The 16,233-nt window shown below is 37.4% G+C and overlaps 2 protein-coding genes and 1 long non-coding RNA gene across 3 annotated transcripts; 2 read left to right on the top strand and 1 right to left on the bottom strand.

Moving 5' to 3' along the window:
* Positions 1–939: 939 nt before the first annotated feature.
* Positions 940–3,534, bottom strand: LOC133717997 (transcription factor MYB46-like). The gene is made up of 2 exons (XM_062144766.1): positions 3,150–3,534; positions 940–1,954 (listed from the first exon to the last, which is right to left on the bottom strand). Exons 1-2 carry the CDS (start codon positions 3,455–3,457, stop codon positions 1,261–1,263), a joined length of 1,002 nt encoding a protein of 333 aa, XP_062000750.1. The 5' UTR covers positions 3,458–3,534; the 3' UTR covers positions 940–1,260.
* Positions 3,535–13,514: 9,980 nt separating this feature from the next.
* On the top strand, positions 13,515–14,729 carry LOC133714532 (protein FAR1-RELATED SEQUENCE 5-like). Its single transcript, XM_062140657.1, has one exon. The coding sequence runs from the start codon at positions 13,515–13,517 to the stop codon at positions 14,727–14,729; it is 1,215 nt and encodes a 404-aa protein (XP_061996641.1).
* A 134-nt stretch (positions 14,730–14,863) lies between these two features.
* LOC133715110 (uncharacterized) lies at positions 14,864–15,903 on the top strand. The gene is made up of 3 exons (XR_009848944.1): positions 14,864–14,961; positions 15,060–15,123; positions 15,752–15,903. It is a non-coding gene; the product is annotated as an uncharacterized LOC133715110 (long non-coding RNA).
* Positions 15,904–16,233: the final 330 nt, after the last annotated feature.

Below are 16,233 nucleotides of genomic sequence, written 5' to 3'. Positions count from 1 at the left end.
ACTGGTCTGATTTGATCCGTCTTGTAGTCTCCAACGTGCCTCTAGCCTCAGTTGGTCTGATTGGTGGGTGTGGAGAGAGAATCGAACGCCAAAGTCTCCAGCAAAACCTCTACAAATTCCCGCGGCTCCGACGATATATTGAGGTGCATGAGGTATGAAAGTTGATCTACTCTTTGTGTTCTACATGCTAGTTTACATGATTTTCGAATTTGATAATGTTGTGGAAGAATTGGTTTCTGGGTGTTTCAGCCACCGTCGGGTACACCGTCTGTGGTGGTGGTTTCAGGTTTCTTTAGGCTAATTTTGATTCAATTATGAATGTTGGGGCTAGGAATGAGGTCTTTGTGCTTAATTTCAAAACGGGTGAAGATTGTGGAGAGAAGGTGAGGCTGAAGCGAAGAACGCAGTTTCCATAGTCCGATGATTTTTAGGCTCACTATGGAAGAAGGTGTTGAGTCTGTTTTTGGGACTCCATAGTTTCATTTAATGGAATCCTGGGTGATGCCAAGCACGGAATAAGTCTGTTTATATGAGATAAGCCAGTCCAATCCCATATAACAAACGTCCCTTAGTGATTAGGCATTGCATGTCTTGTCCAAGTTGTTCTGAAAATGGTCTTTATCGGCCTTCTTATAGGGTTACTTTAAAGAAAGTAAAAAAGATAATTGAGTTCATCATAAAATTAAAATGAGAGATAGTATATGTGTTTGGGTTTAGCTCAAGTGGTGAAAAATTACATTGGAAGAAAATCAAACTCCTTATCTAACCTAGTCATAACTCAATTTCCAATTACATCTCACCACTTGAGCTAACCGCAAGGACCTAAAATATTAACCTGAGAAGAATAAAATTACGGGAACTACTTGGAGAATATTAAATAATCATTAAATAAATTTAGAAAAAAAACACACACACACATATCAGAGATAGTGCCTCATAAGCTGCTTATTATTTTATTAACATAATGTGTGCTACATCTTTCTCATCTTCTCTCGCACTAATTGACAACTTACAACTCCACTGACATTCTTATTGATCTTTTGTACACAAATTATTTGACGAAAATTATTACATCCTCGAATATAGTCTATTAATCTCTACAGTTCTGTATCACTATTATTGATATACTTACACTTGAATCTCTTCAAAGCAACAACGAGATATGATTGCATGCATGCACAAAAACGGCTAGGGTTTTGTTTGGATAGGCAAAGAAATGGGTTTTAGTTGCCAAAATTTTCTTTGCAAATAATGGCAAAGCTAAGAAAGAAAGCAGGATATATCTTGCATGAAACCCTCAAAATCCCATTCTTCTCCAACTCTTAAGCTTCCTCCAGCTTCAGCTTGCCCAAATATGTCCCCGTCATCTACTTTAATGCTCATATTACTCGCCGTGTTAGTAAAGCAATTATTATTGTTATCATTATGGAAGTGGTTGATATTGTTATTGCTTATATTGTCAACTACTTGACCATTATTATTCTCTATTAAACTTCTTCTACTAGTCTCAAGATGAGGAAGACAAAGATCACCTTCTATCCCCATTTTATGACCAGCCTCCAAGTAATTTCCGTAATCCCCATACTGCCCTTCTGGTAGCTGTGTCAAGGCGCCTGTGTGATTCACGTAGTTCAGTAAAGAGGAACTGTCAAGCACAGAGAAGTTAGGAGCGAATGTGTTGCTGTTGATGACTTGCATGGATGCTGAGGATGAGGACGATGATGAGTCCATGTACATCATGCTCAGCAACATGTCATGTTCATTGTGCATGGGGATAAATGGCGTTGCTCCCCCAATATTGACATTCGGCTCCGACGAATGATCACTCTCGTTCGGTGAAGATGTCGATGTGGAAATGTTGTTATTTTTCAACCTTTTTTTCAAAGCAGAGTTCCAAAAATTCTTGATTTCATTGTCTGTTCGTCCTGGAAGACGTGCAGCAATCTGTGACCACCTGAATTCATTAAAACCCCAACAAAAAAGAAACCGATAACTGATTAATTATACGTATACATACATGAATAATATCAGCTATGTATATCTCTTAGGTACCTATCATGCAGACTTAATGAATGTAATTAATTCGTAATGTGCGTCTTTAAATGGATGCATAGTTAGTTGAGTTATAGCAAGTACGTACAGGCCGAGCTCAAACAAGCAGATGAGCTTCACGCATGAACAAGTGGTAAGTATAAATCATATACATGTGATAACCATATACATGACGTATACGTTAGAGTTATACCAACTAACTTGTACACTAGTAGTATTTCTCCTCCCTTTAATGGAAGAGGTCCCAAGTTGGAATCCTCCCTCTAATAAGCCCAAATTATTTTTTTTCGTTTTTTGGTGCAAAATTTAAAGTGAGTCCAGTAATTATTTAGTTTTTTTTTTTTTTTTTTGAAGTTAAAGATGACAGGAAGAATTAAGAGGAAAACTAAGGGAGAAAAGATGGAAATTATTCTATGCGCTAACAGTGCAAATGACCCAACACTTATAAGATGATCTCAACCCTTGATATTTATAATTAATATTTTTATTAATAACCTAAGAGTGTATTTAATATAATCTAACCATCCATTTATGTCGATGCAAGTGCACGTCGGTGCACTGAATCCTCCCCCGAGAAAAGAATGAGAAATGAGTTATATATGATGGAGAATGTATGAAACAAAAAAATTTCAAATAATGAAATGTGAAACAATCTGTAGTTTTGTTTTATATATCAATATTGTAAATGTACTTTTCCTTCCTTTTTTTCTTCTTCTCAATTAACTGATGAAATTTTTGAAACCAAAAACAGAAATGTTATTAGACAAGATTTCTATGTATGCGTGTGGGTGTGTTCTAGGGTGGGATGTCCACCGTGCCGACCGGCAACCACTCTGTGGTTTTGACCATTTGAACGGTGAGGTAAAAATTTACAAAATCCGCATTGCCGTCATCTGAACCTAGCTCCATATCAAACACAAACCTATTTTAATGCCTATACCATCTGAATCAGAATGTATGTAGAACATATCACGTCTATAATACGTGTGTGTGCACAGGCATCCTAAATTCATATCCAACATCATCCATTATATATAACAATTAGTGAAGAGAGTAAGAGATCGAAGTGTATATATAGAGATCTAGAGTACACGTACTTGTTGCCAAGAATGGAATGAAAATGGATGATAAGGTGTTCTTCCTGAGGCGAAAATGCACCACGCTTGAGATCAGGTCTCAAGTAGTTAATCCAACGAAGACGACAACTCTTTCCACACCTTTGGAGACCAGAGTTTCTAGCAATGTCACTCCAACACCCTTGTCCATTGCTCAACATGTACCTCATCAACTTTTCGTCTTCCTCCGGCGACCACAATCCCTTCCTGAGCTTATTATTCATCATCTTATTCTTGCTGTTACTGTTTGCTTTTACGTCTTTTCCCACGGACAACTCTGGCTTTCTCATGATTAGAGTTTTTCGCTAGTTTGGTTTCAAATATGGTATATATCGATCAGATATGGGGTATGGAGGGAAATATAGAGTTTCAGGCTTTGTCTTGTTTAAGTGATGGAGATCTGAAAGAATGAGTATATAAGATGACCGATGAGATCGATGGCTTCATGCGGTGGTAATGGTGATGATGATGTTGATGGTTTGTGGGGTTTGCTTAAAATTATATGCAGAGAGAAAGAGAGATTGTGTTTGTTGGTCGAAATATGGGTGGAGTGGAAAACGGATTGGAGGGGGACCTCCATATGAGATGCCTAGAGAGAGAAAGAGAGAATTGATTATGTGAAGTGGAAGCAAAAAATGTTTATACACAAAGAGCAGATAGATGAATGAAATATGATCATTACCTTGTGAGTGAAGAAAAATGCATCAAAAAAGACACGAAAGAGTCAAACACAAGAACACCAACTCCCTCTCTCTCTTTCTCAATATACACGTGAATTTGAAGTATAAGCCTAAGGCCCTAATCCCAGAGAGAGAGAGGGGGAAGGAGGGAGATATAGTACAGAAGTACTCTTGATCTACACTAGGCAAAGTCTTGCAGTTTTGACACTTGTTTGTACTAATAATTAGTTTGGATTGTTTAGTTCGTTGCATGAATGAAACTTATTGAATTACCAAACATGCTTCTCAAGCAAATTTTGTTTCTTTCACTTTCGGATCTAGAGTACCCTATTATTGGTCCTCTTTTGGTCAAATAAATGCATTCTCAATCTCAAATTAGAAGTTAAGATTGCGCAGCTAGCAGAATTAAACATGTCGACCAAGTACTGGCATGCAATAGAATAAGTGCTTAACTAGTTGCCAACTCACGATAAATGAAATTGATATATAGTTTATAACTTGTGGGAGAATTGTTAAATTAAGGCATTTAAAATGTAGGTAACAAAGGGTTAAAATTTTCTATTTATACAAGTTTTTTTTGGAGTATTGAATCCTGCTCCTCCTTCAGAACTGAGGGTAGGTTTCATATACTCTCCAAGAAGCTAATTTTATCTAATCCTATTAATTAAAAATAACAAAAGAATAGATTTTGTACCCTCCTATTCCTGGCTCATTTATGATTATAATTATTTAACCCATCAAGAAAGTCAAAGATATAAGTTGGACCGAAGTCCATGAGGATATGAGATTAGTCAATCTGCGTCAGAGTCTCAGAGATTAGGAATTAATGTCACAATGGCGAGTACGTCATCGACTCCATGCACTGAATCCAAGCCTCAGCCGAAGCCAACCATTACGCTAAAAGCCTCCTCAAAATCACCAGAGAACTACAAGTCGAAGCTAGTTTTTTTTTTTACTTTGTCAAGGGGAACCTAAAGGCTTCCTAGGCCCAAGATAAACCCAAATGCTTCCTAGTTGCTTTGGAGCAATTCCAAGTCTAGACCCGAGCCTATCCGTCATCCCTACTTATACGTACACTGGTCAAAGTTCGATATCCAAAGAGTCGCCAGTTCCTCATTTTTGAGAAACAAAACTCGATCAACTGCCGCCTAGCAGATTCAAACTTCAAACACCATCCAGCCCGACCAATATATCGGTAAAAAAGGGCAAAGAAACAACTTCAGAAATTATATGTTGTTATGCAAAATTAAAAATGTCTAACGTGAAGTTCAATATTTACTAAAGAATATGGATAGCAACAGATTACCTACAAAAGCTTGCCTGGCCCGAGGTTAAATGCCTAACACAGGTACAAAACTTAAGAGCCAATCTATATTAACTGAATTATGAGAGTTCTGTTGGCATTACTTACTAGACAAGCTGATCCATATATTCTTATCCAAAAGCCTTGGTATATCTTAACATCTCATCACGTAATTCTGTTAATTAATTGACATATGTACCAGAATCGGATCTAATTAAGCCAACACAATTTGAATTTTATTCCATAAACTATGCACCATTTGCACAGCCTTTGGAAACAAGCATACAAGTTCCACATTCTTCATAATATATAAAACACAGCCTTGTATTGCCAGTACAGTTAGCTTTTCTAGAGCATTTTCTCTCTTACCAAATCCTGCCGTCCCTGCATGTTAAAATCTAAGACTGCCTAGCTAGTCATTTTCCAATCCAAATGGCAAATCAGATTACAAGGCAGTCATATTCAATCCCTCGAGGTAATTATCAGTTACTTATGTTTGTTTACCAAAAGATGACACTATCACATTTTTTTTTCAGGGAAAAAGTAGCGAGTGGAAAACTCTCAAGCTACTCAAATGTTTGTAAAAGCTCTTTCTGTTTTTCTACAGCTGTCCAAGATAGAATCGAAAAACTTATGCTTTTGAGGCTGTCCCAAGCAACATGCCTACTTGGTTACAAAGACAAGAAAGACCAACTCACCTGAATCCATTCAGTCTTACACCTTGTACTACTACTACAAACTGAAAATATGGTATCATTGTTGAGGGAATCGAATCTGTCTTTAAATCTGGGTGAGTGCAGTGAATTGCCAAATTCTTTCCTGCAGAGCAACAAATCATGAGCTGAAAAAGCACTAGTCAGAAAACTTGTGAAAGAAAAGGTGGACAAATTAATCCGCTTTGATCCCCACAACTGGTTTCACCTTTTATTCCTTGTAGCAGCTGATGTATGATGGGATTTCTTCGTCAAACTTTTCAAGGTGGAAAAAAAAAAAGTGAGGAAGGGAATGATCGAGCAACCAATGGGACAAAAAGCGCATCCACTGAGATATCAATAGTAGGGAAGGAAAAGGCTACATAAATTTGAAAATCATTAACCAAACTGATCGACAATTGCATATGCCACAAAAATATTGCAAGGGAATATAAATAACTTGGAACGATAATGTTTTGTTCATTTTCAAAAGAACAATTCTTAGATTCACCCCTAGGGTGAACGAGCATATTCACCCCATTGTCGATTAACATATTTTAATAAATTTATAATCCAACGGTACATATCTTAAATAAGCCTTTAAAGATCATCTCTGTAAAAAATCAATCGAATCAGAAATCGTTTAATTATCTAATTGAATCAAACAAATGGATGGTTCTAACAACACTAACTACTATTATGATGAACCGTCCATCTATTTCATAGAAATAAATGACTAAAAGGTCTTCAATTTGATTGTTTTTTAACCGAGCTAATCTTTGTATTACGTTATACAACATGAATGGTCGGATTAGAAAATTATAAAGTTATTATGTTTTAATCGCAAGAGAGGGTGAATATGCTCATTCACCCAAGGGGTGAACCTAAGAATTGTTCTTTTCGAACAATTAAATAAGAGAAACAAAAAACAAGGAAAAATACGCGCAAGAGTCTTTTCTTTTCATTTGAGATTAGCACATTCCGAGGGAATAGATTCATCCTCGTAGCTAGATAATAATTACCAGATCCCCCATCATTACACTTGCCATCAAGCCAAGCACTGCACAAATTGCCATCTTCATCATTAAGGGTCTCAAGAAAAACAATGACAAAGATCAGCCTTTGGACCTGCATGGTCACTGTAGTATCAAGTAGGCTAGCCGCTTATAGAGGACAGTTACAAACAATTTAGCACAAAAGCTCATTGAAATTTTATTTTCTTAATTTCTATTCTTTACCCTTTTTAAATTAAAAAAAAAAAAAAAACTCTTTATCTTCTCTCTTCCAGTTCCGAGGTAACTCAGTACAGGCCAATGAGTCAGGAATCGTTCATATACAGCTTCATGGCCAGAGACATAATGATCTTGGCCGAGTACACTGAGTTCACCTCTACTAACAACAAGTTAACCACCAGGCCACAATTCCCGACTCCTCTTGACACGGAAAACTCTGGGCCCTGAGTCGTGGTTTTTAATTATCGGTTCTAAGTTATGTTCTTTTTGTACGTAGTTGAAATTTAGAAAATTGTTGAAATTACTTAAGTGATGTCTTTTATTGTCTTCTCCCAAAAAGGGGTGTATATCATATATAATCTTCACTTCTTCAGTCTTAATATATTATCGTCTTAAAAACCCTAAAGGCTCTCACGCCGCACAACCTAGAAACCCTAGCACCTATCTCCGACCTCTGTGTCGGCTTCTTTGCAACCAAGGCTACTGGAATTCAGTCGACCTCACTGCCTACAATGTCTAATATTGACTCTGTCACCAGAAGCTTTGCTACGTCGCTTGCCATTGCGAGCAATGATGTGGTTGACATCTCTGCCATGTCAGAGGGAGGCGCGCTGCGAACCTCTCAGTCTTATCTCCTTGCAAGGCCGCTCACTCCGAAACCGACTACAGCCATGGACTTGAGGCGCCATTTCAGGCTTGTTTGGGTACTGAACCAAGGTTTTACCGTGCAGCAAAGAGCCCCAGATCGGTTCTTGTTCTCGTTCGACCTCCGCCGTGATAGCCGGAAAGTGATGATGGGAGGGCCGTGGAGTTTTAACCGGGCTCTGGTCGTGATGCAGCCATATGATGGTATTGCTCCGCTGCAATCGATACAAATGCACGACCTATTCTTCTGGGTTCGCATAACCAATATGCCACCGGCATATGAACAACTGAAAACTATTGCCAATGTAGCCTCGGTTGCCGGAAAGTACTTGGAACTCGATGGAAAGTTGTTTGATGCTCTGGGGGAGATTCGGGTTCGTGTCTCCCACTCAATCTTCAAGCCTTTTTTTTCTGGAAATTTCCTAAAGTTTAAAAAACCCTAAAGTTTGGTCCAGGGATTGAGCAAGAGGTACACTTTCTGTTTGAAAATCTAGTAGGCAAGTGTGATATATGTGCTCGTATCTTCCATGAGAATGGTCCATGCAATCCGGATACTTTGCCAAATAGTATCAAGCCTGTTGGACAACCTGTAGCTCGTAAGCTCGAACTCACTCAGCAGTTTCTGGGATTCCATGGTCCTCAGTTCAAGGAGGGTGCATTCCGGTTTCAAGGCATCACTACTCCCATTCTGCCATCGGTGGGGCGTTCCCTGTTTAGTGGTGCTGAGTCTAGCAAGCCTCGTAGGCCAGTGATCATCAGGAATGCTGAATCAAGGGTGACAAGTGCTGAAGACTCCCTTGCTATTGTGCCGGTTGAAGCTGGGGGCCAAGCTAAGCGAGATAGACCTTTTCCTTCCCCAAAAAAATTGAAATTTTTGATGTCTGACTTACTTGAAGGTAAAACTAGTCCGGTTGCTTCTGCAAAAAAGATAAAGTTGCCTGAATTCTCCTCTAAATTCAATGCCAAGTCACTGGGCCTTGTGGAAACTCCTGGCGGAATGTTGGTGCCGGCTGAGGGCATGGTGCCAAAGCCAGTTCTTGCGCTACCAGGGACACAGAAGAAGAGAGGAAGGCCTTTGGGGTCCAAAAATAAAACCCCAAAGACAAAGAAGGTCTCTGCTGATGAGGTCCTAACAGTTCTGTACTCGGGTATACCCCCAAGCCCTAGCTTGAAGGGCAAAGACAAGATATAGTTGGTTGTGGTAGGAGCCTATTTACTATGTCTCTCTATTTTCCATAGTTTATAGGCTCACTTTTAATAAGTGAGCGATTAGTTCGAATATAGATGGTCTGTCTCTATGTATCAAAGTAGTTCCCTTACTACAACTTCTTGATCAATCTAGTTGAAGGCAGCAGAAGGATATGTAATGGCCATCTTGGCATGCGTTAATGAAATCCACCTTTCAAAAAAAAAAAATATATATATATATATATTATCGTCTTAAACAAACAAATTGATTACATTTTGCAATTATGTTGGCCATTACCTATATTATTTCTTAGACAAAATTCATTAAAAGAAAAATATAGAAAGAACCAAAAAAATATGAAAAAAGCAAACGAAAAAGGGAAGTGAAAATGTAAATGAGGAATGATCCGATTAAATATGAGTAATAAATCCCATATGATATATCCTCCTTGAAATTATTAAATTCACTATAAAGGTTTGATCAGTTTCAGCTTTCATTTTTCAATAAGAATCTATAGCTATTACCATATATCTGCGCTATGCTAGGGTTGTACATGGGCTCATTTATATAAATGCATGCATTCTTAACCCTTAACATTTACCCTTAATATCCCAGAGTTTCGCAGCTCTTACATATATCTGTCACTCTTTCTTTTGACAAAGCAATGGCTTATGCAAAAAGCCTCGCGATCACCTCCACATTATTATTCATCATGTGGCTGGAGATTTTGAGAACATCACAAGCCACATCCCGCAGATTCAAAGAGAATCCAAATTCTACTCTTTTCCTAGAATTTGAGCGATGGATGGTAGCCTTCGACAAACATTACCCGAACGACGAAGAGAAGGAGAGGCGTTTCGCAATCTTCAAGAACAAGTTGGAGTGGGTCAAGAACTTCAACAAGCAAGGGAATCACTCTTTTACGGTAGGAATCAATCAATTTTCTGATATGACCCCTGATGAATTCCGGCCATGTGCTACTGGCCGCCGCCGCCGCCGCCACCCCAGCTTAAGCTCTAGTGTGGTCGACTCCTCCAGGTGGCTGATCTGGGTTCTGCCTTTATTTGGCATTATAGCCGTGTTGATGTGTGGTACGGCTATGGAGCAGGGTTGGTTTGCTTGGAAGTTCGAGACTTGAGTATGGGTTACGTGTAGTTCAATCTAGAAAAATTGTCTTTTAGATATTTGTTTCTGTTTTCTTAGTTCAGATTGATTTAGTTGGGTTCTTAAGGTAACCACCACGCTAACTCCCCTTTTAAGTGAGTGGTTTGTGTTCTGCTTTTCTTGTTTGCTAAGAAAACTTGAGAGTACTCATCTTTTTTCTTTTCTTATTTGGTGCACTTGGAAGAGTCGTATGAAGTTTTTGGCGCCATTGCTATTCTAACATTCACTACTAGAAAATGAGGCTATGGCCACTAGTGAAATTGAAGGCTATTGGGTCTATAACCCACCCGCTTGCAGTGGCCATTGTGCTACCCCAAGTTTGTTGATCTGCCGTCCTGGATCGACTTTTTGGAGCCACGAGGATGTAGGGTTTTGATTTCATTTATTTATACATGCATGGATCAATCTTATTGTACAATACAAATTAAAAAAAATTATATGACCTCGTGGTTTCTTGCAGTGGCGGACGCAGTGGAGGCAAAAAAAAAAAGTTGAACAAACAAATATAAAATACTACAATGAATGAAACATAATTTTTCAATCTTTCGATATTGATAATAGTTTCAATGAATGCATATTCTAACTTCCTAAGTCCTAACAGATAAAATGACTTTAAAAACCACCAGGCAAGAGCGATCCAATCTTCTTGTATAAAAACCAAGCAATATAAAAGATGTTTCAAAACCTTATTACAATTTAATGTTAGTAATCATCATGTAGTTCTTAAAAAAAAAAAATCAAAATTGATTAATTATGAAATCATGCACCTGTGAAACTCTTATAAATTAGAAATATAAAATTAAAAAGAGAAAGACTTGCAGACCTTTTTTTTTTTGGTAAGCGAGTTAAGGGAAAAACTACCCCTTAACTTGAAATTTTATTGAAAATAAACGAAAAAAAAAAAGAACAATAGAGAAAGAGGCACAAGGCCAAAATCTTTCTCACAAATAAAATACAAAGTAGAGAGCTAAACACTATGTTAAAAATAACTCGAGTAAAGGCTAATTCACAGCTCAAAATAAGCTAAAAGCAACTTGAATTATTAGAAGAGGCATCTGCTATATTTCCCAGTAATAGAAGATAGAACATCAGCCTCGTGCCTCCACATGTCTCATAGTCCCACAATAATGTCCCACAAAGAAAACTCAAATGCATGAGTTTTTTATTGTAGTCCTGCAGCTGCAGACTTTTGAGGAGAAGAAATCTGCTGTCCCTAATCCCCTGTGCCAAACCTGTTCCCATGCATTCATTGGTCCATACAGATTAAAAAAAAAATTTCTTAATCTTTTGTTCCATATTTTATTCTTTGTGGACCAATGAATGCATGGGGACTGGTTTGGCACAGCATTTTTGGGGACAGCAGATTTCATCCCGACTTTTGAGACCCACCAAGGGAATGTATGCATACAAAGCCAAACGCTTGCATACATTTACACGTGTAAGCTAGTTTCCTCAGTTTAATTGTTGTGACTTGTGAGGCAGCAGATTACTCAATAGTTATGGGGCAGTAGCAGCATATTCCTCTTCCACTGGGGGCAAAAACCGATGAACATAACATATATATGAAGCTGCTGAGCAAATGAAAAGAATCCACTGGGGGCAGTAGCCCCCACTCGTCCCTATGTGCGTCCGCCCCTCTTTCTTGTGACGTTACGCACGCAATTGAAAAGGTCCGATTGTTATATTTTTTGTACATAAGTTGCAATCAAAAGAGAAGTATAAAAAAATTAAGATCTACATAAAATGTGAATATAGAAAGCAAACAAGAAAGGGAAGTGACATTCTAAATGGAGTGTAATCCTGTTGAGAGAATCTCATGTGATATTTAAATTATTAAATTCACTTCAGGTTTATTATTGCATGGTTTCTATAAGGTGTAATTGTTAATTTGTTACGGACTTTACTTCGCTAACCAGGGCTGGTTAGCGAGTGCTGACTTCAGCCATAAAATGATCGACACGTGTCCATTCCAGAAAAAAAAAAAAAAAAAAAAAAAAATCAACACAATTTCAGTTAACGTCAAAAATATCCCAACCCAGAAATCCCTTTTCCTTTCCGATTGTAAACCCTTCTGCATTATTCAATAAAAATTTCTTCAGCAAGCTATGAGGATGAGCAACAAAAAGTGATCGTGATTTATAGTTTCTCCATCCAATTTCAATTTGAAATCAGAATAGTATGATAGTTGGTAAGTATTGAGATTTGATCTAATTTTTATTTAATCTCTGATTTAGGTGGTCTAATCCAAAGAGTTCAATAATCAATTCTGGGTAATTAGATTTCGATTATGTTCTTGTTTAGTTGTTCAATCATACTAAATCCCCAATCATGGGTTTGTCCTCTTTCTGGTATGTGTTCAAAGCTTTGAATAAACCGTCAAGTATCTAGAGCTTCTTGCAACTCTTTCGATGACAAAAGCTGGTTACTTGCTTATAATTTGTTATTCTGTTACAGGTTAATGGATAATGCAAACTGTCCAAGCTTGGGCAATCAGCCAACAAGTAATATCAAAGACTTACAAGGTAAAGAGCAGTGTGATCATTCTCATTGTGAACCTACTGATGATTTGCATGTAGTGAATGAAAATAATGAAGAAGCAACTGAAGAGGTCATTCTTGGAAAAGAGTTTATGGATGTTGAGAGTGCATCTAAGTTTTATAACAATTATGGTGGCAAACATGGATTCAATGTGAGGATAAGAAACAGTAGGAAAAACATTGAGAATTTTGTGACATGGGTACCTTATTGTTGTTCAAAAGAAGGTTTCAGGATAAAGGACAAGCGTCGTACAAATGCATCTTATTCTCAACCAGTTACAAGATGTGGTTGTCAAGCTCATCTAACCATCCAACTGCAGAAGAATGGAAATTTCAAGGTTGTCTCATTTCAGAAAAATCATAATCATCCTTTGATTAGTACTCCACTGAAGCATTTGCTTAAGGTCAATAGAAATATATCTGAGGCACAAAAAGCACATGCAGATGATGCTGAATGCTCTGGTTTCTCCATAAAAGCAACTGTGGAGCTGATGAGTAGAGAAGTAGGAGGGCCAGAGAATCTTGGATTTTCACACAAGGATTACATGAATTACATACATAGAAAGCGAATGTCTAAAATGGAAAAGGGAGATGCAGGTGCTATATTACAGTACTTTCAGAAGATGCAATCTGAGAATTCGTCATATTTTTATTCAATCCAACTTGATGAGGATGATATGATCACCAATATATTTGGGGCTGATGCTCGATCGGTAAGTGATTATAGTCTTTTTGGAGATGTGCTTTGTTTTGATACGACGTACAGAACAAATGAATATGGTCGACCATTTGCACCATTTGTTGGGGTTAATCATCATAAGCAAACAACACTATTTGGTGCAGCTTTGTTATATGATGAAACAACATAGTCTTTTAGGTGGTTATTTGAGACATTTCTCTCTGCTATGTCTGGTAAGCAACCAATAACCATTCTTACTGATCAGTCTGCTGCCATGGCTAAAGCAATAAAAGATGTTTTTCCACAAGCTACTCATCGCTTATGTGTTTGGCATCTTTATCAAAATGCTGCTAAGAATCTAAGTCATGTCTTTCATGGATCTTCAGAATTTATTGATGATTTTAGCAATTGTATGTATGACTATGAGTTTGAGCATGAGTGGCTATTAGCATGGAATGATATGCTTGAGAAATATAGCCTCCAGGAAAACAAGTGGCTGAATAATTTATTTGAATTGCGAGAAAAATGGGCGTTGGTGTATGGGAGACATACTTTCACCGCGGATATGAAAAGCACACAACGTAGTGAATGCATGAATAATGTGCTTAAGAAATATTTGAGGCCGGAGCATAATCTTTTGCGGTTTTTTGAACATTATGAAAGAGTTTTGGCTGATCGAAGATATGAAGAGTTGATTGCTGAATACAAGATGATACAAACAACTCCTATCTTAGCAGTAAGTGCACATATGCTGCAACATGCAGCAGAGGTATATACTCCAAAGGTTTTCTTGCTGTTTCAAAAAGAATTTGTGAGAATTCATAATTATAGTACTTACAAGGTTGGTAAGTCTGGGTCGACATCAGAGTATATATTATCATATAGTTCTGAACATAATGAGCACTTGGTCAGATATGAAGATTCAGCACAAAATGTGCATTGTAGTTGTAAAAAGTTTACTTTTGTTGGGATTCTGTGTGCTCATGCACTAAAAGTGCTTGACAAGAAGAATGTGAAGATGATTCCACCGCAATACATTTTAAAGCGATGGACAAGAGAAGCAAAAATTATGAGTATTACTAGTTATCATGGAAATGAGGTTCACGGTAATCCTAAGGAATCGATTGGCAAACGGTATGGCTACTTGTGCCGCACTTCTCGTGATATTTTAACTGTTGCAGCAGATGATGAAGAGTTAACAAGATATGCACATGAATGTTTGGTTGAGATGCTCAAAGGCTTAAAGCTAATAAAGAAAAATCACAATGAGAAAGAGGGGAGAAGTTCTGGTCATAGTTCACAAGATAAAACTACTTTTGGTGAAAGTGAAGAGGTTGAGGGAATAGTTCAATCTAATGCTTGTGAAACAACAATTGTGCGTGGAGTTAAAAGAAAAAGCTACAATTGGTCGTCCACGTACCAGATTCAAAGACCCGGCTGAACAAAAAAAGAGTAAAGTACCAAAGAAAAGCACAAAAGCTCCCACAAGAAGAAAAATACCCATGCAGGTACAGTTCTAATCCTTCTAAATTGAATAAGTGAGTTTACTTTATAATTTTGATGAACTACATCTGTTTTCAATACATTTATAGGAATTTGAAAGCATAGGTGCCAGTTCAGAAACACAACCGAATAGTGAACATGATGTTCAATTTGCTGATGTTTTGACTCAAGTAAGTGATTATCTTGATTGAGGAGTTCATGCAAGTAACTTATTTGATCTGCTGATGTTATGAGTATTACTATACTGATAATAAGCATGCATGTTCAGGGTGATATGACCCAGGGGGATTTGGATGGAACCTCAAGTTGACAAGGGGCATGTTTTGATGAAGGTTAGTGGAAGTATCTCATATCTTGTTTTGATAAAGAGCTTAGTAGTCTATTTTGAAACAAACCAATTGATTAATCTCATGTCCTGCTCTGTTTCTTTTGACATTGGTTACCGGTGCTTTTAGGGATTAATCCCTTACATTATGATGAATATGTTGCTATTGCAAAGTGAGGCTTGTGTCTTGTGTTATATGTCTCTGAGGTTTTTGTAGATATGTCTTGTCTGTTAACTACCAAAATAAGATTGTTGGAATTGAATGAAATCTGAATAAACCTACTAAACTCCTCATTTTACTTTCGTTGCAATGGCTATTTGTAAGAAAAGATGAAAGTGAGTTGGGACCCTTTTCTACGTGGAACATAACAGGAACTTATAGAGGTTTGTAACTTATGGCCATATTTTTTGTTCAAAGTTGTGGCTTAATACCCAGTTCATATGATATTCTTATTATTTTTCATAGAAATGTGTATTTTGAAACTTATGCCTGGAGTAGTTGCTCAAGAATTTAAAGTTGTAAAATTTAGCTGATTGTGTAAGCACTACCAGTACTAGTCAAAGGCTCTGCAAATTGTTGTTGTACTTGGTTAATCTCAATGTCCTGCTCTGTTTTTTTTTTTTTTTTTTGACAGATTTTCATTGTTATTCCTAATCTTGCTACCCATATATATGGTCGTTGGTGTATGGCCGACCTTCATGTTTTTGAAAGAAGGGAAGATTGTGGACAAAGTGGTGGGAGCAAAGAAAGAGGAACTGCAGCAGACTTTACAAAGAAAGAGGCCACAAAGCTTATGATCAATGCTATATAAATCTAGACATTTATATTTAACCTTTTGGCTTGTAAAAGTCTGCTGTGGTACTTATGTTTTTCATCTGATATCTGCAAACCTGAGCTTATGGTGCTTGTATCTATATCTTAGCTCTTTTCATGGTTGGAAAGAACTCTACTAGGTGAATGGTAGTATATAAAACGGTACCATTGCATATATCACATCATGACCATATTAATGTTCCACAGAGCAACATAGGTGGTATATAATTTTGCTTATATCACTCAAATCATGAACTTGCTGCCAGTAATTCATGCAGTGATACAGATATTGCAAAACAAAAT

Source organism: Rosa rugosa, chromosome 6 (assembly GCF_958449725.1).
Source record: "Rosa rugosa chromosome 6, drRosRugo1.1, whole genome shotgun sequence".
NCBI classification, from domain to species: Eukaryota; Viridiplantae; Streptophyta; class Magnoliopsida; order Rosales; family Rosaceae; genus Rosa; species Rosa rugosa.
The sequence above is the reverse complement of the archived record's forward strand: the minus strand, read 5'-3'. Positions and strand labels throughout refer to the sequence as shown.